This window comes from Scyliorhinus canicula, chromosome 14, assembly GCF_902713615.1.
Source record: "Scyliorhinus canicula chromosome 14, sScyCan1.1, whole genome shotgun sequence".
Lineage (NCBI taxonomy): Eukaryota > Metazoa > Chordata > Chondrichthyes > Carcharhiniformes > Scyliorhinidae > Scyliorhinus > Scyliorhinus canicula.
In genome coordinates this window covers 154,361,878-154,384,472 of record NC_052159.1, presented here as the reverse complement: position 1 = coordinate 154,384,472, position 22,595 = coordinate 154,361,878, and the positions used below count along the sequence as shown (strand labels likewise).

The window sequence follows — 22,595 nt, the reverse complement described above, 5'->3', positions numbered from 1 at the left end:
TGTACATAAACAACAGCCAGTCAAAATCTCCAGCAATGTCATCAGTGACCATTGATATATTAGAGATGCCATGTTGTTAATCAGACACTACTGTGGGATATTACAATAGTATTTAATGGTCTCTAGTTTATACCTGGGTGAGTAGCGGTGAGTGCTTTAGCACAGGATGGTGGCCGACTGGCTGTATGCTGTCGATCAGAGTCGGGACAGAGTTCAGAGACTGCGAAAAGAAAATCACTAACATGTGATGACACCATGTTCGCTCACTGGGCTTCCCTCATCAGGGTCACTGAAGCTAATGGAACTGTCCTCCAATTCCTCTTCCAGCTGCAGACTCCCCAAGGACAGCGTTTTCCGAGGCCTTGGTGAGGCGTTCACGGCAATGGGGTTCCCCAGCACCAGCGGGTGACCGAGTGACTGAATCGCCTCCGAGTCAGAATCGCTGGACTCTGACCCACTGCTGGTCGACCCGTCCATCAACTGGCTCCCTGGGGCGCGGACCACAAGTCCGGCTGGGAAAAGTCTCTGGATCGGTGGATTTCGACCAGCAGGGAAAAGACGGTTGGGCACAAACCTGCCTTCCGAGTGTAGAGGTCTGGGTGAGCAGAGCTTACGTTGGCTACTGTCCCTGTACTCGTTCAATGGGGTGGAGGCCATGTGACTGAGGATGAATGGATCAGTCTCTGACCTATTCCATTTTCCCTGAGCTCTCTGTGAATGTGCTGGGCTTAGAGTAGGGGAATAGCTATTGTAGCCAGGCTGGCTGCGTTTACGGCTATCTCTATCTTCCGATCCGTGCTTACAATGGCCGTTTTGTACAATAGCAGCCTTGGAACCTGCCCTGTTAACACTGGCATTGGGACTGGACCCTTTACTAGTCGGACGTATCGGTGTAACTGAGGGGCTATGGTTTTCTGGGCCACGAAATATCTCGTGAATCAGGGAGCTGTGTCTGGGCATCTGCTCTGTCCTCCCAGTGTAAAAGCAGAGTTCCTCGTCCATCAACTCTTCCCTTATATGGAGTGGAGTACCTGAGAACCGGAAATCCGGGGACCCCTTACCTCTAAGGCGGGACACACTTCTCTCCCTTTCCTCAAAGTATTCGCCGCTGCTAAACTCATCCTCATAATTGTCATTTGTTTTTGACCGTGACCTGTTTAGCCGCCCTCTGATCAAGTCATGCTCACTATCTATATCACTGCAGTCAATATAAGGAATGGAAGAGCTGCTGCCATGAGCAGTATGAGATGCTGGACCTGCATTCTGTTGCTCTCTTGGGGGCTTCGCCAGTTGGACTTTGTCCCTCGCAGTTTCCTCCTGCCTGTCCCTCTTCGGGGTGCTCAACGGTGACGGATTCTTCTGCTCAACCCTGTTTTCAGCAGGTGACCGGGAAACCTCTAGACCCTTCCTCTGGCTCGGAGATGGCGCTCCCGTCGATGCTGAGCGTTCTCCGAAAGTAAAACTCCCGCTCTGGAAAGAGAAGAGACATCTTGAAAATTGGTAAATGCTTCCATTCAATTTAAAAAAAAGAATAAAACCCGTAACAATTCCCCCCCCCCCCTCTGATTTTGAAAGAACACAACTCACAGGAGCAGGGGTAGACCAGACGGCCTGTCAAACCTGCTCTTCCATTCAAAACCATCATGGCTGATCTTGGGCTACAACTTAACTTTCCCTCCCACTTCTCATATTCCTTAATTCCCTAAGATACGAAAAATCCGTCTATCCTGGCCTTAAATGTATCCAACGATGGAATACGCACAATCCTCTGGAGTTTCAAAGATTCACCCCTTTGAGCAAAGAAATTTCTCCTCATCTCAGTTCCAAACACTCGACCTCTCTCACCAAATTAAGACGCTCTTTCAGACTTATCTCTCCGACCGATCCTGATGCATTTTACCTGGCGCAGTGTCAAATTGGGTCTGATAATGCTCCTGTGAAGTGCCTTGGAATGTTTTGCTACATTAAAGGTGCTCGACAAATGCACATTGCTGTTATCCACAACCCTCCATTCACACTGTGAGGGGTTACCTGGCTGGTGCTGTGCTGGTCGAAATTTCCCCCCTTGCTCACTCAAACTCACAAGTGCTAAGCCTGAGGTCAACTAGCTGAGCACAGGCTGGGGACTGAAGCAGGAACTGGGGATAAATTCCGTACAGATTAGGGTATTTAACAACACAAACCCCCCACCCGCCCCCCACTATACAAACGCTTCGAAAAATATCAGTCACGTGATATTGTCAAACAATGAACGGTCTTTGATATTTTCAAATATCGTACGCAAGATTTATTTTACTACTTGTGATTTAATATTGTTTATGTACGATAGCGAAGCTCAGAGGTTAGAGTCGCTCAGCACAGATGGAGGCCATTTGGGCCATAATGCCGTTGAAAATCATAGGAACTAACACTTCTCGGGCTGCTTTGCCGGTTGTTTGAAAATCTGTGTCCCCTGGTCACCCAATCTCCTGCCAGTGGAAATAGCATTCTCTTTATTTACTCTCTTTCCAAAGGAGACTTTTAAAATCAGATTGGCACTTCTCGACCATTGTTGCGGTACTTCTGTCAGGACTGATTGCCGCACCCCACACCCTCCCCTGCCTCCTGGCCATCCCATAACCCCTGTAACATTCCTCCCATTACATCATTAAAATTCAAATGACTCAAATGGAAACCAAACAAAACAGGCCTGGTCTGCAATAAACCTCTTTGCTCGGCAATATTCTTGATTTACTGACTTGTTTTGGCACCAGTGACGGCTGTTCAGGCAAACTTTGGATGGATCGCATTTTACTATGTTTCCTAAAAATGAAACGAAGAGTAAGATGAGTGTACAGCAGAGTGAGCGACAATAACTAACCTGAACAGTAACCCACTCCCACACATGACTAGCGACAGGCAACGACTTCCCTTTGATCAGGGATGGCTTGCTTGCGTCTTAACATTCAAAGACATTTTACAGGACAGGTGATCAGGTGGAGATAGGAGAGCAGGTGATCAGATGCTTGGTTGGAGGTGTGAGTTTTAAAAATAAATTTAGAGTACCGAATTCTTTTCCAATTAAGGGGCAATTTAGCGTGGCCAATCCACCTACCCTGCACATCTTTGGGTTGTGGGGGTGAGACCCACGCAGACACGGGGAGAATGTGCAAACTCCACACGGACAGGGACCCGGGGCTGGGATCGAACCCGGGTCCTCGGCGCCATGAGGCAACAGTGCTAACCACTGCGCCACCCTGGAGAGGTGAGTTTTAAAAAAATAAATTTAGAGTTCCCAATTCTTTTTTTTCCAATTAAGGGGCAATTTAGCGCGGCCAATCCACCTACCCTGCACATCTTCTGGGTTGTGGGGGTGAAACCCACGCAAACACGGGGAGAATGTGCAAACTCTACACGGACAGTGACCCAGAGCCGGGATGAGAGGTGAGTTTTAAGGAGCGTCTGAAGGGCGGGGGGAGAGTGAGAGGAGGAGAGGTTTAGGGAGGGAGTTACAGAGCTCCCGGCCACGGCAACAACTGAGGGAGCGCAGGGATTGGGCGAGGTCAGAGCTGGAGGAACACCCAGCTGCTGGAGAGACGTTAGAGACGGGACAGGATTTAACTCTGATGAAGGGACTGGGATATTTCTCTCTGTTCCTCTCTCCGCAGACACTCCCTGACCAATTGTGTTCAGATTTGAGGTGTCTGCCGTATTTTGCTTGCAGTAACAGCAGTACACGAGTTTTAATGACCTTGTCCCTGATTTCTGCTGCCCCCTGACTAGATAAGGTGCACAAGTGATGTGGGGGGGGGGGGGGGGGGCAATAGTGGAAGAAGTAGAAAAGAAACACACTCACCTTTCAAACTGTATCTTTTTGTAACCTCCTTCTTTAACATAATCCAGGAGTTGCTTCTGGGTTCTCCCACTGTGACAGAGAAAAGGTTTTTGGTGAGAGAGACTAGAATAGAATGGTTCCAGCACAGAAGAAGGCCATTCAGCCCATCATGTCTGTGTTGACATCTCTGCAAGAGCGACTCAGGGAGCCCCATTGCCCTTTCCCTGTGACCCTGCCAATCTCTTCCCCCAGGAAATTTTTCAATTCCCCTTTTGATTGAATCTGCCTCCACCACACGCTCAGGCAGCGTATCCCAGATCCCGACCACTCGCTGCCTCAGCTGTTTTTTTTCTGGCACTTCTTCTGCCTTTTCACCTTCAGTCGGATCCCTCTGGTTCTCAACCCAACGGCAATGGTTTCTCCACCTGCACTGTGACCAGACTGCCCTGCGGGCGATTCGCTGGTCGCGGGATGTCCGACGCAAATCCCGGCGTGTCAGGAAAATAGCGGGAGAGCCCTCGCTGAGCGCCAATCGGAGCGCGATGCCCCCAGCCTGCTAGCGCTGATCACCATTTCAATAACTGGGACCGTTTGAAGCCAGATTCTCCCAGCTCCCGGTATTCCGCCCCCCCCCCCTCCCCCCAGCCCACCACACAGGGTGGCACTGCCAATGGGCGAGTACTGAAAGGGGGAGGGGGCCTGAAAGAGGGCATGACTTGAGGGGCATTTGGCAATCCCATAGCGGGGTGTCACTCACCTGGTGGTGGGAGAGGGGTGGAGGCTGGAGAAGCTGGTACCGGATGCCGGACATGTTGGGGGTGGGGGATGCCCTTTGTGAAGATGCGCTTGTCGCCGTGTTTAGGCGTCGCCTCTCACAGCGCTGGGGCAAAACTGACCCCCCCCCCCCCCCCCCCCCCCCCCCCCACCCCAACTTCAAACATTTCTCAGTGTGGGTGGATCGCGATCTGAATAGTTTCTGCTGAAAACAGGGGGCAGCGCTGTTTTTGCGATGCTCCGCCCCCTCAAGAATGGCGAATTCAAAAGAGTACGCCGCACGCCGTCGGGACGTCACCTGAGGCCCTCCCCCGATGCTCCGACCCTGATGGGCCGAGTCCCCAATGGCATCGCCCGCGTGCGGGCTCACACCGTCCGTGAACCAGACGTGGCAGCTGCGGACTGAGTCCAGCGCCACCACAGTCGGGATGGGGAGGGGGGGGGGGTTCCCGCTGGCAGGGGGGGGTAACTGGGGGGACTGGTGGGGGGGGGGGGGGGGGGGGGGGGTGGTCCAGGGATGGCAAGGCTGATTACGCGGGGGCGGTTTTTGGCAAGCTGGGTCCACGCGCAGCCTGCGCCATGTTGCAGGCCGCCCACGGACCCGGACATTCTCCGGCCGCATCCGCAGGTTAACCCAGGGGCTTTACGCTACGCGGCTGCTAGCCCCCCCCCCCCACCACCGGGTGGAGGATCGGAAGGGGGCAGCGCCAACTTTCTGTTCGTAAGACCTGATGGATCCTGCACATATAGCCGCAGGATCGGAGAATCCACCCCATAGCTCCTGAAATAATTTTCCTTACGGGATATCGGAACATTGTAAATGGGGGAAAACGAGGCTGATTGGCTGACAGTCAAACATTATCCAAATGAATCTTCTTGCTTTCTAATTGGCACAAAGTGGTGGTGGGCCAGGAGGATGAGTGTGTTGACCAACTGATGGCGAGAGGGATGTCCCGTGTAAACCTCATTTAATCAGAGTTGGCGTCCCTCCGTTATTTCTTTTCCTGATTACCTTAAGTCTGTCTCCTTTGGTTGCTGACCCTCCTGCCCCAGAAACATATTCTCCTAATTTAATCCATTACATCCCTTCACGATTTTGAATGTCTCTATTAAATCTCCCCTTTACTGAGCCACAAGGGGAAGGCCTTGTGACACTGGGCTGGATTTTACGGCCCTGTCACGGAAAGACGGAGCTGGAAAACGAGGGCGAGCCATTCAAAAGTCCATCCACTTCGGTGGGAGCTGAAACTCCCACCAGCGGGAAATCCCACCCACGGTCTGCGAAAGGAGAAAAATCAGCAAAAAGACCTCAACAGAAATAAGTTAATTTACCAAAACAAACGCATCGCCTATACAAGGAGCAATAACACTGAGTACTCGGAGGAAGGTCTAACATTATTACCTAAACCTGAATGAAGAGCCTCGGCTGAAAAGAATGGGCTTGGGTTTTGGTTTGGGCTCCTCGAAGAGTCGGAAGAAGGCATGATATTCGACACAGATCTTCCAGAAAGCCTTGCAGGAATCACGGCTGGCCATGGAAAACTCCAAGGTGTCCTGACAGGACTGCAACAAGAGAGGAGAATCACAAACGCGCACAGAGACACTCACACCTCCGAACCGGCAGCGACCCCCCCGCCGAGCAGCCCCGGGGTAAGGACGCACTCACGTTCATCTCTGGTCGGAATTTTATAAGGAATCGTTTCCTCTTAAAACTCAGCTTGCGAACCTTGGCCCAATTGAACGAGTTGATCTTGTTGGTGCCCTGCGTCAGATAAATGAGGGTTTCAGTGTGTTTAAGGTTTTTAATGGTTCCGCTCGCGTATGAACGGCTCAATCCTTGTGCTGTTTAGCGCCTTGCACGGTGACCATTACCTGGAAGACTATGATCCCAGTGTGAGACACAGACAGGTTGATTTTTGTCCCCTCTCTGTCCTTGGCGCAATGTTGCCGAATTCCGTACGTTTCTAATCTCCTGGCGATCTCCAGCAGCTGATAGTCAGAAGCAGCCGGCGTGTGTCCACTTGGTGGGGCGAGGGGATGAAGAGGGAAAATATAATTTCACAGCAGGTCAAACCGCCAATTTTAAATTGTGCATTTACCACCCTAGCTTAACCACCACTGGCCCCTCCCTGGCCAACACCCCCCCCCCCCCCCCCATACCCACCCAACCTCCCACTCCACTCCGACGAGATTCCAAACTCTCATGATTTTTATTAAACTCTATCGGGGGATGTGGGCGCCGCTGGCTGGTCCAGAATCTGATTCCCAGCCCGAATGGCCCTTGAAGTGAGTGGCTCGCTCGGCCGTTGCGGAGGGACAGTTGAGAATCAACCAGGTTCGCGGGGAGCCGGGAGTCACGTGGAGGCCAGACCGGGCAAGGACGGCAGATTTCCGTCCCTCGAGAGCCAGCTGGGTCTGTGCGGCATTCGACAATAGTTCACAGGGGCACGATTCGTACTCCAAACTTGTTGACTTGAGTTTCAATTCCACCAGCTGCTGAGGTGCGATTTGAACCACGGCCCCAGGGGGGGGGTCACCAGGATGTCACCTGCCATGACTGACCGGTAGAAGCGCTCCCTGACCTCTTGGCAGCGCCATGCACAGACTGTCCACCAGAGGGTGCATGACCCTCAGGGTAAGCGGCTCACCAATTCCCAACTTCCTGCTCCAGGCATAACAACAACAACTTATATTAATATACCACCTTTGACTTAATAAACCGTCCCACGGTCAAAGTCTCTGTTGAATGAGCTTTAAGGCTGTTAGGTGTCAATGTAGTTTGACTCAGCTCACCCCTCTGTGCCCACTGACCTACAGTGGGTGCAGGAATTGGCAATGCCTCAGTCAATGACTGGGGAGGGGGGACACAGACTGCGAAAGTGCAGCGGGGGGGAGAAACGACACCGACTGGGAAAGCATGAGGCGGGGGTGGGGGGGGGGGTGACCAACTGGGAAAGGTGGGGAAACACTGACTGGGGAGGGGTGAGGGACACCTACTGGGTTGGGGGGCATCAACTGAGGGGGGGAGGGGGGGGGAACACGACTGGGCAGTGACCCTGACTGAGGGGGGATCATTATTGGCACGGGGGGAGGGATGGGTGGCACTGACCGGGGTGGGGGGGGATTCTGGCTGGGGCGGGGGGGGGGGGACTCTGGCTGGGGGGCGATTCTGGCTGAAAATGAAAAAAAATGAAAATCGCTTATTGTCACGAGTAGGCTTCAATGAAGTTACTGTGAAAAGCCCCTAGTTGCCACATTCCGGCGCCTGTTCGGGGAGGCTGGTACAGGAATCGAACCGTGCTGCTGGCCTGCTTGGTCTGCTTTAAAAGCCAGCGATTTAGCCCTGTGTGCTAAACAGCCCCTAAACAGCGGCTGGGGGGGCGATTCTGGCTGGGGGGGGGGGGGGGTTCTGGCTGGGGGAGGGGTGATTCTGGCTGGGGGGGGGGGGGCGATTCTGGCTGGGACACATGGAGGGACAATGGGCAGAGATATTGGGGGAGACACATTGGCGGGGGGTCTCTGGCTGGAGGTGGGGTCGTTGAATCTACACTTGATATTTTGGTCCAAAGTTCTGTTTGGCGTGGGGCAATCAAAGACTGATGAGGTACCCCAGAAGCCAATCAAGGGGGTGCAGAAGGATTGACAAAAAGATATTTGCTGTGCAGCTGAGGATAGAAATGGAGGCATTGCCAGAACGAGGTATCGAGGAGATGCCATTGGAATGCAGATCGGCCTAGTCAATGTCCCCCTCCAGTCATGCAATCGACCTGCAGTCAACCCACACTGACTATCTGGAGGGTAAATGCATGTTTCAATGTATGTAGCCCTGTCTAACCAGCACATCTTTGGACACTAAGGGGCAATTTAGCATGGCCAATTCACCCAACCTGCACATCTTTGGACTGTGGGAGGAAACCAGAGCACCCGGAGGAAACCCACGCACACACGGGGAGAACGTGCAGACTCCGCACAGACCCAAGCCGGGAATTGAACCCAGATCCCTGGCGCTGTGATGCAGCAGTGCTAAGCACTGTGTCGCCATGCCACCCTCAAATTGTCACCCCAAATTGCTTTGTCACTCTTTAAGATTTAAGCTCTTCCTCGCTAACAACAGGGATGGGCTTCGCAATGAGATTGTGTCATTTGTCACTTTCAATCTCTCAGACGTTACGTCGTCCAGAGTCTAAAGGGGGCAGAGGGATTAGAACATAGAACAGTACAGCACAGAACAGGCCCTTCGGCCCTCAATGTTGTGCCGAGCCATGATCACCCTACTCAAACCCACGTATCCACCCTATACCCGTAACCCAACAACCCCCCCTTAACCTTACTTTTATTAGGACACTACGGACAATTTAGCATGGCCAATCCACCTAACCCGCACATCTTTGGACTGTGGGAGGAAACCGGAGCACCCGGAGGAAACCGACGCACACAGGGGGAGGACGTGCAGACTCCACACAGACAGTGACCCAGCCGGGAATCGAACCTGGGACCCTGGAACTGTGAAGCATTTATGCTAACCACCATGCTACCGTGCTGCCCCAATTCTGGGAATAAAAATACACAAAAACAGGTTAATTTAACAACCAAAAAAAAATCAAACCCCTCTCATTGGCTCGTTCCTCCAGCATCACTCTACCTGTTTGAATTAGAATGAGTCAAGATTTAAATAACTTTTTGACCACTGCCCTGTGCAAGGCAGGGTGCGGATACCTACACGTGTCTGCGATGGAAGTCCGCTATCTTATCCTCCAGTGCTTCTTGCTGAGGTACATACTTGTTTTTCTCCAAGTGCTCGCGGATAAGAGTCTCGTCAAAATCCCCAATTTCCGCTGCAGCAAAGCAGAAGAACCTGTGTTAATTCAAGTTTGTTCGTACACAGGGACCCTGATGTCCCCAGCAGAGTCAATGATCAGCGGATTGTCGCTGCGTTTGTAAATTCCCCCCCATTTCGCCGCTGGCGCACATAGCTTCTGGAACCTTCCGATCCCGGCTGTCACAGGAATGCACAGCACAGATCCCTTGGGCAACTCGGTCGAAGCAGAGTGTATTTGTCGGGGGAAGACAGGACATGTCGACTTTTGATGGCAGGAGCTGCCAGGCAGTAAGTTTAACTGTCCAGTCTAAATGTTAGTGCATGGGTGAGTGGGTAAATGGGGAGGGCGTGAGGTGGGTAGGGCGTGAGATACGTCGGGCGTGAGGTGGGTAGAACATAGAACAGTACAGCACAGAACAGGCCCTTCGGCCCTCGATGTTGTGCCGAGCAATGATCACCCTACTCAATCCCACATATCCACCCTATACCCATAACCCAACAGCCCCCCCCCCCCCTTAACCTTAATTTTTAGGACACTACGGGCAACTTAGCATGGCCAATCCACCTAACCCGCACATCTTTGGACTGTGGGAGGAAACCGGAGCACCCGGAGGAAACCCACGCACACACGGGGAGGACGTGCAGACTCCGCACAGACAGTGACCCAAGCCAGGAGTCGAACCTGGGACCCTGGAGCTGTGAAGCATTTATGCTAACCACCATGCTACCGTGCTGCCCCACGGTAGGGCGTGAGGTATAACGGGCGTGAGGTGGGGAGGGAGTGAGATGGGTGGGGCGTGAGGTATATCGGGCGTGAGGTGGGGAGGGGGTGAGATGGGTGGGGCGTGAGGTATATCGGGCGTGAGGTGGGGAGGGGGTGAGATGGGTAGGGCGTGAGGTATATCGGGCGTGAGGAGGGGAGGGGGTGAGATGGGTGGGGCGTGAGGTATATCGGGCGTGAGGTGGGTAGGGGGTGAGGTGGGTAGGGGTGAGGTGAGTTAGGGTGAGATATATTGGGGGTGAGGTTTGTAGGGGTGAGGTGGGTAGGGGTGAGATATGTCAGGTGTGAGATGAGTAGGGAGCGAGGTCTGTAAGTGGGTGAGATGGGTAGGTGGGTAAGATGCAGGGGCTGTTTAGCACAGGGCTAAATCGCTGGCTTTGAAAGCAGACCAAGGCAGGCCAGCAGCACGGTTCAATTCCCGTAACAGCCTCCCCGAACAGGCGCCGGAATGTGGCGACTAGGGGCTTTTCACAGTAACTTCATTCGAAGCCTACTCGTGACAATAAACGATTTTCATTTCATTTCATGGGTAAGTGGGGAGGTGGGTGAGATGGGTTGGCGAGTGGGGGAGGTGATGGGTTGGCGAGTGGGGGAGGTGATGGGTTGGCGAGTGGGGGAGGTGAGTGTGTAGTCACGTCAGGTTGTTAGTCAGGTTGGAAGGGATAGTCAAGTCCAGAGGATAGTCGGGTGGTCCAGTGGAGGGGGTTGATTAGGTGGGGTGAGGTAGTTCAGTGACTGCGTGGTAGGTGCGTACGCTCTGGCTTGGAGGGTAGTTGGGTGGGTCAGTGAGGTTGTCAATCAGGGTAGTTGGGGGATCAAGGAGGCGACAGACGGGGAAGAGGGCGACATCAATGTGAGTGACTGATCGGGGTGGGTCAGTTGTGTAGTTACCCAGAGGTTAAGAGTAGGTTTTAATCGAGCGTTTACTGGGTTAACTATCCAAGTAAGTACTGCAGAACTGTCCAAAGTCCCCGATTCTAACGTGGAGTCAGAGACAATCGTGCCTGATCCTGGGGTGTAGCGGAATTTTCCATCAGTTGTTCAGACTTCCTGGGAAATTCCAACGTCAGGAATTCCAGAAAGTCCCAACGCGCATCTTCCGATGCATGTCTGGCCTCCGGCAATCCGGAAGCCGGAATATTTGGCCCATTGGTTTTTTTTCCTCCCCCATTCTTTGTGAGAACATCTCCAGTGCCACGAGCTGGTTAGAGGATTTGGACAAGGTTCCTGCAATCCCAACTGGTGAATGCAGAGAACTGGTCGCGGACTGAGTTAACAGCGGGGAGCAGCTCAGACAATCCGATAGCAGAGGAGGACGTTATTCAGCCCATCACATCAGGACATGGGAAAGGACTGGATGGTTTTGTTGATGGGGTTGGATGAGCTTGGGGTGGGGGGTGATTTGCGTCTGCGATATAAACAAGAGCGCAGCCCAATAGATCTCTTTCTGCGCTGTAACTTTGACATAACGTCCAGTTCTGACACCAGAGTGAGTTACCCTAGTGTACACGTGTGAAGTCCTGGCACGGGTGCTGAAAGAAACCCTTTGGGATAAACTATGGAGTGTGGGTTTAAGCAACACCCAGATGAGAATCTGGGCCCTGTTCACTCACACTGCACAATATGTGACACCAGGAGTGCTGCACTTGAGTCGTTACAGGTCATCCTCCCCGAAGCCAAGTCCTGCTTGATTTGCAAAGCAAAGAGATACCTGCCAAAATATAAGACAATCGGCAAATCAATCACCCCGCTAACAATTAAACAAAGCTTGTGGGCGCAATCTCCCAGCCGCGTTGCACTCTCTTGCTCGGTGCGGCCGGTAGATCCCAGGAGAGGCCTCGCCTGGGGGTACCCAGCTGGGTGCTGTTCAGTACTGGTCCACACAAGCCGGGTGGAACAGCGCCCAGGGTGTCTCCTGGGCCATTGGAGACGCCCGAGTGGTCAGGGATAGTGCAGGGTAGCTCCCTGGCCCTACCCCTGAAGCGCTGGCACCATGGCACAGGCAAGGTGCACAGGTGGCATTGCCAAGCTGGCAGGAGCACTGCCTGGGTGCCAGTGCAAGGGTGATGAGTGTTGGAGTGGCACTGCCAAGGGCTGGGCCCCAAGGGGGGAGGGGGCTATGCCCATGAAAGGAAGGTGGCGGGGAGATTTGAAGGGTGGGGGGGGGGGGGGGTGCAGAGCTGGTTAGTACGGGCCTCTGGGAGGTTGGGGGTAAATGGGAGAGGGCCCTGGAAGGCGGGGTCCTGAAAAGGGGCATGGAGGGGGTCTGATGAGGGGGGACCCCCAGGGACTCCATAGCGGGGTGTCCTCACTTGGGGGGGGGGGGGGGGGGTAATGCCCATGTGTGTGATGGGTGACATTTCCCATGGGTGGGGGGCCCACAAACTCACTCAGACATCGGGACACCCTTTCAACATGGCGGCCCGATCTCGGAGTTCAGCTCCCCCTGTGCTGAAAAAAATTCTAAGTGCGGCCTGAAGCAGAGAGAAAGCACCCACTAGCCCTCGCCAACCGCGCCACCCACGCCCCACCCAGGCCACCCAACGGCACCTCATGATCCTCTTCTCAACCATGCCAACCCGTGCCCCTGTATACCCACACCGAATGACCCTCCGAAATCTGCCTTACACCCCAACCCGCACACAGTCGGGAGCTGAGGTCTCCACCTAATTTCTGTCCCTCCCTCCACATTCCCAACCAAGGTCACAGCCACGGAGATTCAGCTCCAAAGGCGAAAAATGGCACCAACCTCGTCAATTCTTCTTGCAGCTGAGCATGGTCAGGTGGAAAGAACTTCACCACAAACCGCATCACAACATGCCTTGGTCCTAGAGGAGGAGAATTTACAATCTTCTTAAAATACCCAAAAGAACTTGCATTTCTGTAGCACCTTTCACGGCCTTGTGATGCCCCTATGAAGTGCTTATGTAATATAAGAAAGGCAGCAGCCAAATTGCGCACAGCAAGCTCCCACACACAGCAATGTAATAATCTCCAGCTCTCCTGTTTCTCATTAGTGATGTTGCTTGAGGGATATATTGATATCACCTGAGGGAGGAGCAGTGCTCCGAAAGCTAGTGTTTGAAACAAACCTGTTGGACTTTAACCTGGTGTTGTAAGGCTTCTTACTGTGCTCACCCCAGTCCAACGCCGGCATTTCCACATCATGAGGGATGATGTGGTGATGCCAGCGTTGGACTGGGGTGAGCACAATAAGAAGTCATGTCCCCCCCCCCCCCCCGTTTCTGGAATATTTTTACTTTGAGAGGGACAGGATCTCCATTTAAAATCTTATCAAAAGATGGCACCTCCAACAGTGTAGCACTCCCTCAGTACTGACCCTCTTATATTGCGGTGCTCCTTCAGTACTGATCCTCTGACAGTGCAGCACTCCCTCAGTACTGACCCTCTTTGACAGTGCAGCACTCCCTCAGTACTGACCCTCTGACAGTGCGGCGCTCCCTCAGTACTGACCCTCTGACAGTGCGGCACTCCCTCAGTACTGACCCTCTGACAGTGCGGCGCTCCCTCAGTACTGACCCTCTGACAGTGCAGCACTCCCTCAGTACTGACCCTCTGACAGTGCGGCACTCCCTCAGCACTGACCCTCTGACCGTGCGGCGCTCCCTCAGTACTGACCATCTGACAGTGCAGCACTCCCTCAGTACTGACCCTCTGACAGTGCAGCACTCCCTCAGTACAGACTGTCTGACAGTGCAGCACTCCCTCAGTACTGACCCTTTGACAGTGCAGCACTCCCTCAGTTCTGACCCTCTGACAGTGCGGTGCTCCCTCAGTACTGACCCTCTGACAGTGCAGCGCTCCCTCAGTACTGGCCCTCTGACAGTGCGGCGCTCCCTCAGTACTGACCCTCTGACAGTGCGGCACTCCCTCAGTACTGACCCTCTGACAGTGCAGCACTCCCTCAGTACAGACTGTCTGACAGTGCAGCACTCCCTCAGTACTGACCCTTTGACAGTGCAGCACTCCCTCAGTACTGACCCTCTGACAGTGCGGTGCTCCCTCAGTACTGACCCTCTGACAGTGCAGCGCTCCCTCAGTACTGGCCCTCTGACAGTGTGGCGCTCCCTCAGTACTGACCCTCTGACAGTGCGGCACTCCCTCAGTACTGACCCTCTGACAGTGCGGCGCTCCCTCAGTACTGACCCTCTGACAGTGCAGCACTCCCTCAGTACTGACCCTCTGACAGTGCAGCACTCCCTCAGTACTGACCCTCTGACAGTGCAGCACGCCCTCAGTACTGACCCTCTGACAGTGCAGCACTCCCTCAGTACTGACCCTCTGACAGTGCAGTACTCCCTCAGTACAGACTGTCTGACAGTGCAGCACTCCCTCAGTACTGACCCTTTGACAGTGCAGCACTCCCTCAGTACTGACCCTCTGACCGTGCAGCACTCCCTCAGTACTGACCCTCTGACAGTGCAGCACTCCCTCAGTACTGACCCTCTGACAGTGCAGCACTCCCTCAGTACAGACTGTCTGACAGTGCGGCATTCCCTCAGTACTGACCCCCTGACAGTGCGGCACTCCCTCAGTACTGACCCTCTGACAGTGCCGCACTCCCTCAGTACTGACCCTCTGACAGTGCGGCATTCCCTCAGTACAGACTGTCTGACAGTGCGGCGCTCCCTCAGTACTGACCCTCTGACAGTGCGGTGCTCCCTCAACACTACACTGCAGTGGGATTTGAACCCACAGCCTCCTGACTCATAATGTTACCCATTGTGCCATGGTTGACACTGTGTCTAAAATGATGCATACATTCATTGTTATTTATTTAAATGTCCCACATATTGTAAACACAGTACCAGCTAATTGCTGCATCTTATAGTCAGAAATATATCACCCAGTTTCACTTCTAGTGGACTATGAATTGTTTTATCTCGGCCTAATTGGTACATATCAAATTTCACACAGGCTAGAATTGATCGCTCGTCTATCCTCTCCAAACCAATCACGTAAACGTCTCACTGATATCCAACTGTTCAAATTGACTGGGTCCCACGGAATGGTTCCCAGACAGGAATCTATAAAAATGCCCAAACAGCTGGGGGAAGGAAATCGCTCTTTGGCAATGTTTTAAATATGTACTTGAATAAAAATGTGCAATTCTTACAGTGACATGGACAGGGCACTCAGGCACTATGGGGCTGATTTTCACTCTGCTGAATGTCAAAGGTACTCCCACTGTTCAAGGAGGGTCGGACATTTACCTAATAAAAGATCTTGCAGTGCGGAGGAGATTGACTAGAGTGGGTACCAGAGCCGAGGAGCTTCCGTTAACGTGGAGAGACTGGGAGAATCTGGGATTGTTCTCCTTGGAACAGGGAGGGTTAAGGGGAGATTGAATCGAGGCGTTCAAAACCATCCATGGTTCTGATGGCGTAACTAGGGAGAAATTGTTTCCAATGGCAAGAGGGTTGGTGGATCCAGAGGGGGAAATGAAACAAATATTTTTTTACGCAGCAAGTTGTTGTCGTCTGCATGGCACTGCCTGATAGACAGGTTGGTCAAAATAGATTCAATAGTGAGCTTTCAAAAGTGAATTGAATAATTTTATTAAACGTATCATATATATATGTAAATACGTAGGAAATATATTCAGGTCTGTGAGGAAAGAGCAGGACCAGCTGGATAGCTCCTCCAAGGAGTTAGCACTGGCCCGATGGGCCAAATGGCCTCTTTCTGTGCCGCATGCGTCACTTTGAATCTTTGGAGATTCGCCATGCAGGATTTTGGACAGGCCGCCTGACAGCAGCACCTTCACAAATCTCACAGGAGGGAATTGCGCGTCCGAAAAAGGACGGCCACACCTCGAAGCAGGCGCTCAATCTGCTGAGGCAGCGACGTGACGAATGTTAATCCACCTTCGCTTCATCCGTCGGTGAATGCACAGGAAACGCCGCCATTCAAATCCCCTTTGACCTCCCATAAAAAGGAAGACAAAAGCCGTCCCTTTGCGAACGCCAGGATATGCTTAATCTAAATGGCAGCACTGCGAATATGTGTACCTGTGAGGGCTCGGAATCTGATGGAGAGAATGTGCAAAGGCAGAAATACAGAACAAACCATACTCACTTCTCACTTGCTTCACAATTGGTTTCAAGAGGTCCAGCCACACCTAAAAGTACAAGACCTTGAATTTACCATTTCACATCTCGTATTTAGCTAACCCCTCATGCAGCTATTTCTATTTCAACAATACGTCAAGGATTCAAATGACCTTTAATGCTATTTACATGAATGAGATTAGCGTTAATGTCATTATTTTAAATCAATTTTCTCTCCACGCGCGGTGTAAGAATGGATCAAATTGTTTCACTTGTTGAAATCATGTCCAATTGTTTCGAAGTATTCGACATTGCGTTGATCAGACTCCGTGTGGGGAAGAGGCTGAAGTTAAATAACGTTCCTCCCGATATTCACACACTGAATTACATCAAATCTTGGGCGCTTTTTTACTTGAGGCCCTCGATATCCCCACCAATGTTACTGCCAGAGTGGGGATAGGACCAGGAGGAGGCCATTCCGCCCTTCAAGCCACTTCTGTAATTCAATTAAATCCACTTCTCAACTCAAGCTGTCTACTTTGAGTCCGTAACTCTTGGTATTCTTGCCCAACTGAAATGTAGCAATTTTAGCTGTGAATCTTTCAGTTTACGCCCAGCCTCGACTATCATTTTGGGGGAGACGGTTCCAGGTTTCTACAACCCTTTGGGTGAAGAGGTGCTTCCTGACATCAGCCTCTGAGCGATCTAGCTCGGATTTTACCGTTCCACCCCCTTGTTCTGGGCTCCCCCCCACCAGGGAAATAGTTTCTCTCTCTCTCTTGGCAAATGGAATTCGTTACTCTCCTCGCTCAGATCACTGCTCAGTCGTCTAAACATCAAGAAAATACAAGCCTAGTCCACGCCACCTGTCCTCGTAGTTTAACGTAATTTAACGTAACATCACTTAATGTTGGGCGTCACGGTGGCACATTGGCTAGCACTGCTGCCTCACAGCGCCGGAGACCTGGGTTCAATTCCAGCCTTGGGTCACTGTCTGTGTGGAGTTTACACGTTCTCCCCGTGTCTGCCTGGGTTTCCTCCGGGTGCTCCGGTTTCCTCCCACAGTCCAAAGATGTGCAGGTTAGGTGGATTGGCCATGCTAAATTGGCCCCGAGTGTCCAGGGATGTGCAGGTTTGGTTACAGGGTTACAGGGATAGGACAGGGTGGTTGGGGAAGTGCACCTGGGTAGGGTGCTCATTCAGAGGGTCGATGGGCCAAATAGCCTCATTCTACATTGTAGAGATTCCATAAATTCTTTATCCCTGGTATCATTGAAGTAATCTGTGTTGCAAGACAGCTGGAGGACTGATATACCTCCTTGAGGTTCAGAGTCCAGGACTGAACCCAGTTACTCTATTTTGTTATTTTGTTACATAGATGATTTGGAGTTGGGGACCACGGGCAATGTGTCCAAGTTTGCAGATGACACTAAGATGAGTGGTAAAGCGAAAAGTGCAGAGGATACCGGAAGTCTGCAGAGGGATTTGGATAGGTTAAGTGAATGGGCTAGGGTCTGGCAGATGGAATACAATGTTGACAAATGTGAGGTTATCCATTTTGGTAGGAATAACAGCAAACGGGATTATTATTTAAACGATAAAATATTAAAGCATGCCGCTGTTCAGAGAGACTTGAGTGTGCTAGTGCATGAGTCACAGAAGGCTGGTTTACAAGTGCAACAGGTGATTAAGAAGGCAAATGGAATTTTGTCCTTCATTGCTAGAGGGATGGAGTTTAAGACTAGGGAGGTTATGTTGCAATTGTATAAGGTGTTAGTGAGGCCACACCTGGAGTATTGTGTTCAGTTTTGGTCTCCTTACTTGAGAAAGGACGTACTGGCGCTGGAGGGTGTGCAGAGGAGATTCACTAGGTTAATCCCAGAGCTGAAGGGGTTGGATTATGAGGAGAGGTTGAGTAGACTGGGACTGTACTCGTTGGAATTTAGAAGGATGAGGGGGGATCTTATAGAAACATTTAAAATTATGAAGGGAATAGATAGGATAGATGCGGGCAGGTTGTTTCCACTGAGGGCAGCACGGTGGCCTAGTGGTTAGCACAACCGCCTCACGGCGCTGAGGTCCCAGGTTCGATCCCGGCTCTGGGTCACTGTCCGTGTGGAGTTTGCACATTCTCCCCGTGTCTGCATGGGTTTAGCCCCCACAACCCAAAAAAATGTGCAGGGTAGGTGGATTGGCCACACTAAATTGCCCCTTAATTGGAAAAAATAATTGGGTAATCTAAATTTATAAAAAAAAAAAAAAAAAGGTTGTTTCCACTGGCGGGTGACAGCAGAACTAGGGGACATAGCCTCAAAATAAGGGGAAGTAGATTTAGGACTGAGTTTAGGAGGAACTTCTTCACCCAAAGGGTTGTGAATCTATGGAATTCCTTGCCCAGTGAAGCAGTTGAGGCTCCTTCATTACATGTTTTTAAGGTAAAGATAGATAGTTTTTTGAAGAATAAAGGGATTAAGGGTTATGGTGTTCGGGCCGGAAAGTGGAGCTGAGTCCACAAAAGATCAGCCATGATCTAATTGAATGGCGGAGCAGGCTCGAGGGGCCAGATGGCCTACTCCTGCTCCTAGTTCTTATGTTCTTATGTTATCATCAGGAGCATTAAAGTGTCTGCATTCTTCATTGGTTCTGTACATTAGTCCCGGTAAATTCATCAACCAAGTTTGGCCACTAGGAGATACCAAGATGTGACTAGGCTGGGGTATCTGTACCATGCCCTTCCGACCATCCTGTTGCCTTCTCCTTCCTCTCCCATTCTTAAAGAAGGCTCCGCTTGCCTGGATGAGTGCAGCTCCAGCAAGCTCAACACCATCCAGGACAAAGCAGCCCCCCTTGATTGGCACCCGATCAACCACCTTCAATCTTCACTCCCTCCACCACTGCCGCACAGTAGCAGCCCGTGCGTACCATCTACAATATGCACCTGCGGCAACTCACCAAGGCTCCTTCGACGGCACTTTCCAAACCCATGGCTGCTGCCACCCAGTAGGACCAGGGTACGAGATGCATGGGAACACCACTACCGGCAAGTCCCCCTCCAAGCCACACACCACCCTGACTTGGAAATACGTAGCCGTTCCTTCACAGCTGTTGGGCCAAATTCCTGGAACTCCCTCCCTAACAGCACTGTGGGTGTACCTACACTTCAGGGACGGCAGCGGTTCAAGAAGGCAACTCACCACCACCTTCTCACGGGCAATTAGGGATGGGCAATAAACGCTGGCCTAGCCAGCGAACCCTGTGAAAGAATAAATAAATAATTGATGAAAGGTCGTTCTGACAGGGTATCAAATCTTGCCTATCAGCAGTAACAGAATTCCCAGTGGGAGTCGATGCCCTTGGGGTGGATATTTTGGGAGAAAAGTGAAGAGCAGGGAATGAAAATCCATCTGAGTAGGTGAGATATTCACTATCCCATCGTTAAACAGTGAATCGTGTAAAGTAAGGGCATCTTGGCATCTGCTATGTTTCATTGTCGGTGTCATTCCTGTTCAAACGGAGATTATAGGAACCATAAAAATGTTCAATAGAGTGAAGAGTTCCTTACTCAGCATTAATAGTGTCAGGGAGACTGACCTTTCCCATGGACAGAGCCAAACTGCCGATTAATCCCAGAGACAGAGCGATTTCCCAGCCACCTGCGTCCTATCGATCGCCACGCCACAAAGGATGCTTTATGGACAATAGAAACATCCGCAGCCTCGGGCTGGGTGCCCGCCTTTAAAGTTGCAAAATGTACTCGCTGCAATAAAAACCCCGCCCAGTTCATTTGTTAAAAATTAATTTAGGGTACCCAAATTATTTTGTTTTTCCAATGAAGGGGCAATTTAGCGTGGCCAATCCACCTACCCTGCACATCTTTGGGTTGTGGGGGCGAGACCCACGCAGACACGGGGAGAATGTGCAAACTCCACACGGGACAGAGACCCAGGGCCGGGATCGAACCTGGGACCTCGGCGTACCCTGTGCAGTTCATAATACGCGTGTGTCCACGGTTTCAGAGTTACCTCCTGCACGTTTTACTCGTGAGCCCTAAAGTGGTGTCCGGTTTCTTTCACGGTTTGTTGGGAAAGTCCAGCATTCGGGATTCACAATCATTGACGGAGAAAATGCAGTGAAACCAGGAAGTGTAGACGGAGAAACAGGAACTAAACCTCTGGTTTTGAAATTAAACATCGGCTCCACCTGTATTTCAGTGTAGTTGTTCACTGTAACATCATTATTGATGTGATCTGTATTTCTAAACGGGAGGCTCCCAGTATTGTTAGGTGGAGGATGCAGCACAATATGGTAATATTTTAATTTACATACCATAACCTTTCGATGGTCCACGAACTCCAGTGCAAAGTAATCACTCTCAACTAGGTTAAGGTTTTGGCAGATCAAGTCCAGCAGATATTTCCCGGGAGCCTTTAGCTGTAATATAAGAGAAAAAATTATCAATATGATGGGCCGAGTGGCAACTTGTGTTCCTTAGTGACTCCAACAACAATTTGCATTTCAAAAGAAAGATAAGCAATGTAGAATTACTTATTGTGAAGTTCACGCATCCTAGCCAACGTCTATCCCTCACTCACTCAAAAATCACAAAAAAAATAGATTGCCCAGTTATTATTGTTACATCGCTGTCCATGGAGTTTTCTGGTCACATCGGCTGCCATCCTTCCTACGTTATAGGAGTGGCTGCATTGCACCGAGGGATAAACCCTGAACCCAGGGAGAAAACCTTTGCTTCACTTTGAAATAGTGCCTGGCAATCTTAAACATCCGTCTGCCGGGAGAGACAGTGCCTCGCTTTAACCTCTCGTCTGAAAGATGGCATTGTGAATGTCATTAATCTTGGGTGGAATTTTCTACCGCTTCGCCCCCCCCCCCCCCCCCCCCGGTGGGATCTTCCTGTCGCGTTGATGTTGACCAACCCCTGCGCTGGGTTCACCAACGGCGAGACGGGCGAGCCAGACAAATTGGCAGTGATGTTGGCAGGGCGGCAATATCCCACCCAGCGGCCATTGGCGAGCAGCTTCCGCTGCGGCGGGGGGGGGGGGGGGGGGGGGGGGGGGGGGGGGCTGGAAAATTCTGGCCCATATATGCGAAGAAAGAATTATTCCGCCCCCCCCCCCCCCCCCCCCCCCCCCCCACCACCACCTGTAATGCAGTAACCGCACTTAACCTTTAGACACTAGAGGGCAATTTATCATGGCCAATCCACCTAACCTGCACATCTTTGGACTGTGGGGGGAAACCGGAGCACCCGGAGGAAACCCACGCACACACGGGGAGAGCATGCAGACTCCGCGCAGACAGTGACCCAAGCCGGAATCGAACCCGGGTCCCTGGCGCTGTGAGGCAGCTGTGCTAACCCAATTCATTCAGCCAGACTTATTTCCATAACTACAAAGTAAAGGTTCAGCTTCCTCTTCTTCCCCCTAGCACCCAGTATGAACTTCTTTTAATTTTCTTAAAGTCTCCCCAATTGGGAGCAGCAGCTATTTCAGCCCAATTTCAACAATTACTGGGACCTCTGGCGATGCAGAAATCCCTCCATTTTGCACTCAGGTCTCTGGTGTGTGGGGCTTGAAGCCCGTACCCCCGCCCCACCTCCCATATCTTTCAATTTCCGTTACCTCCAAAAGTCTACGACCTCCGTCTTGAACACATTCATGAAATGAGCACCTCTGGGTCAGAGTTCCAAAGATTCACCGCGCTTTGAGGCAAAGGAAGAAATTTTTCCTCACTCGGTCCCAAGAGGCCGACCCCTTAACCTATTCCTCTGCCTTCTCGATGTAACCTTCCAGGGTGGGCAGCGGTCAAAGGCAGACGCTGCCGTGTCCTCATGTCCCCCGCACTGTCAGTTTGGAGGGAATTCAATAAGGCAATGAAGACACTGAAGCGAGACCCAGGGCTTCAGATGGTGCGGTGCCTAGCTCTGGAATTCCTTCCTTAAACCTCTCAGCTTCTCTCCCCTTCTTTAAGACCATCCTTAAAACCTCTTCGGTCAGACTTTCAGTCGCCTCCATTTGTTTTTCAGGGTCAACGTTTGTCAGATAATCGCTCCAGTGAATAGCCTTGGGATGCTGCACTCCATTAAAGGTGCTATATGTATGCAAGTCGATATTGTTGAGTTGTAGGTTTGCTTGGCTGTGACATTAGTAAGGGCCTTCGGTTACCTTGGATACTCAGCTAGTATTCCATTCCCGATGGTAATAATAATAATAATCTTTATTATTGTCACAAGTAGGCTTCCATTAACACTGCAATTAGGTGGCACGCTAGCACAGTGGTTAGCACTGTTGCTTCACAGCGCCAGGGTCCCAGGTTCGA

At 51.6% G+C, this 22,595-nt stretch overlaps 1 protein-coding gene across 1 annotated transcript in view; it reads right to left on the bottom strand.

Moving 5' to 3' along the window:
* Positions 1-22,595, bottom strand: part of farp1 (FERM, RhoGEF (ARHGEF) and pleckstrin domain protein 1 (chondrocyte-derived)) — a 279,415-nt gene that overhangs the window by 95,334 nt on the left and 161,486 nt on the right. Inside the window, exons 3-13 of the mRNA XM_038819138.1 lie at positions 20,586-20,690; positions 16,288-16,330; positions 12,938-13,016; positions 11,802-11,899; positions 9,309-9,423; positions 6,461-6,608; positions 6,255-6,350; positions 5,991-6,151; positions 3,836-3,904; positions 2,739-2,802; positions 1,257-1,470 (exon numbers count right to left, since the gene is read on the bottom strand). Of these exons, the coding sequence (XP_038675066.1) occupies positions 1,257-1,470; positions 2,739-2,802; positions 3,836-3,904; positions 5,991-6,151; positions 6,255-6,350; positions 6,461-6,608; positions 9,309-9,423; positions 11,802-11,899; positions 12,938-13,016; positions 16,288-16,330; positions 20,586-20,690 (1,192 nt within the window). The remainder of the gene's footprint in view (positions 1-1,256; positions 1,471-2,738; positions 2,803-3,835; positions 3,905-5,990; positions 6,152-6,254; positions 6,351-6,460; positions 6,609-9,308; positions 9,424-11,801; positions 11,900-12,937; positions 13,017-16,287; positions 16,331-20,585; positions 20,691-22,595) is intronic.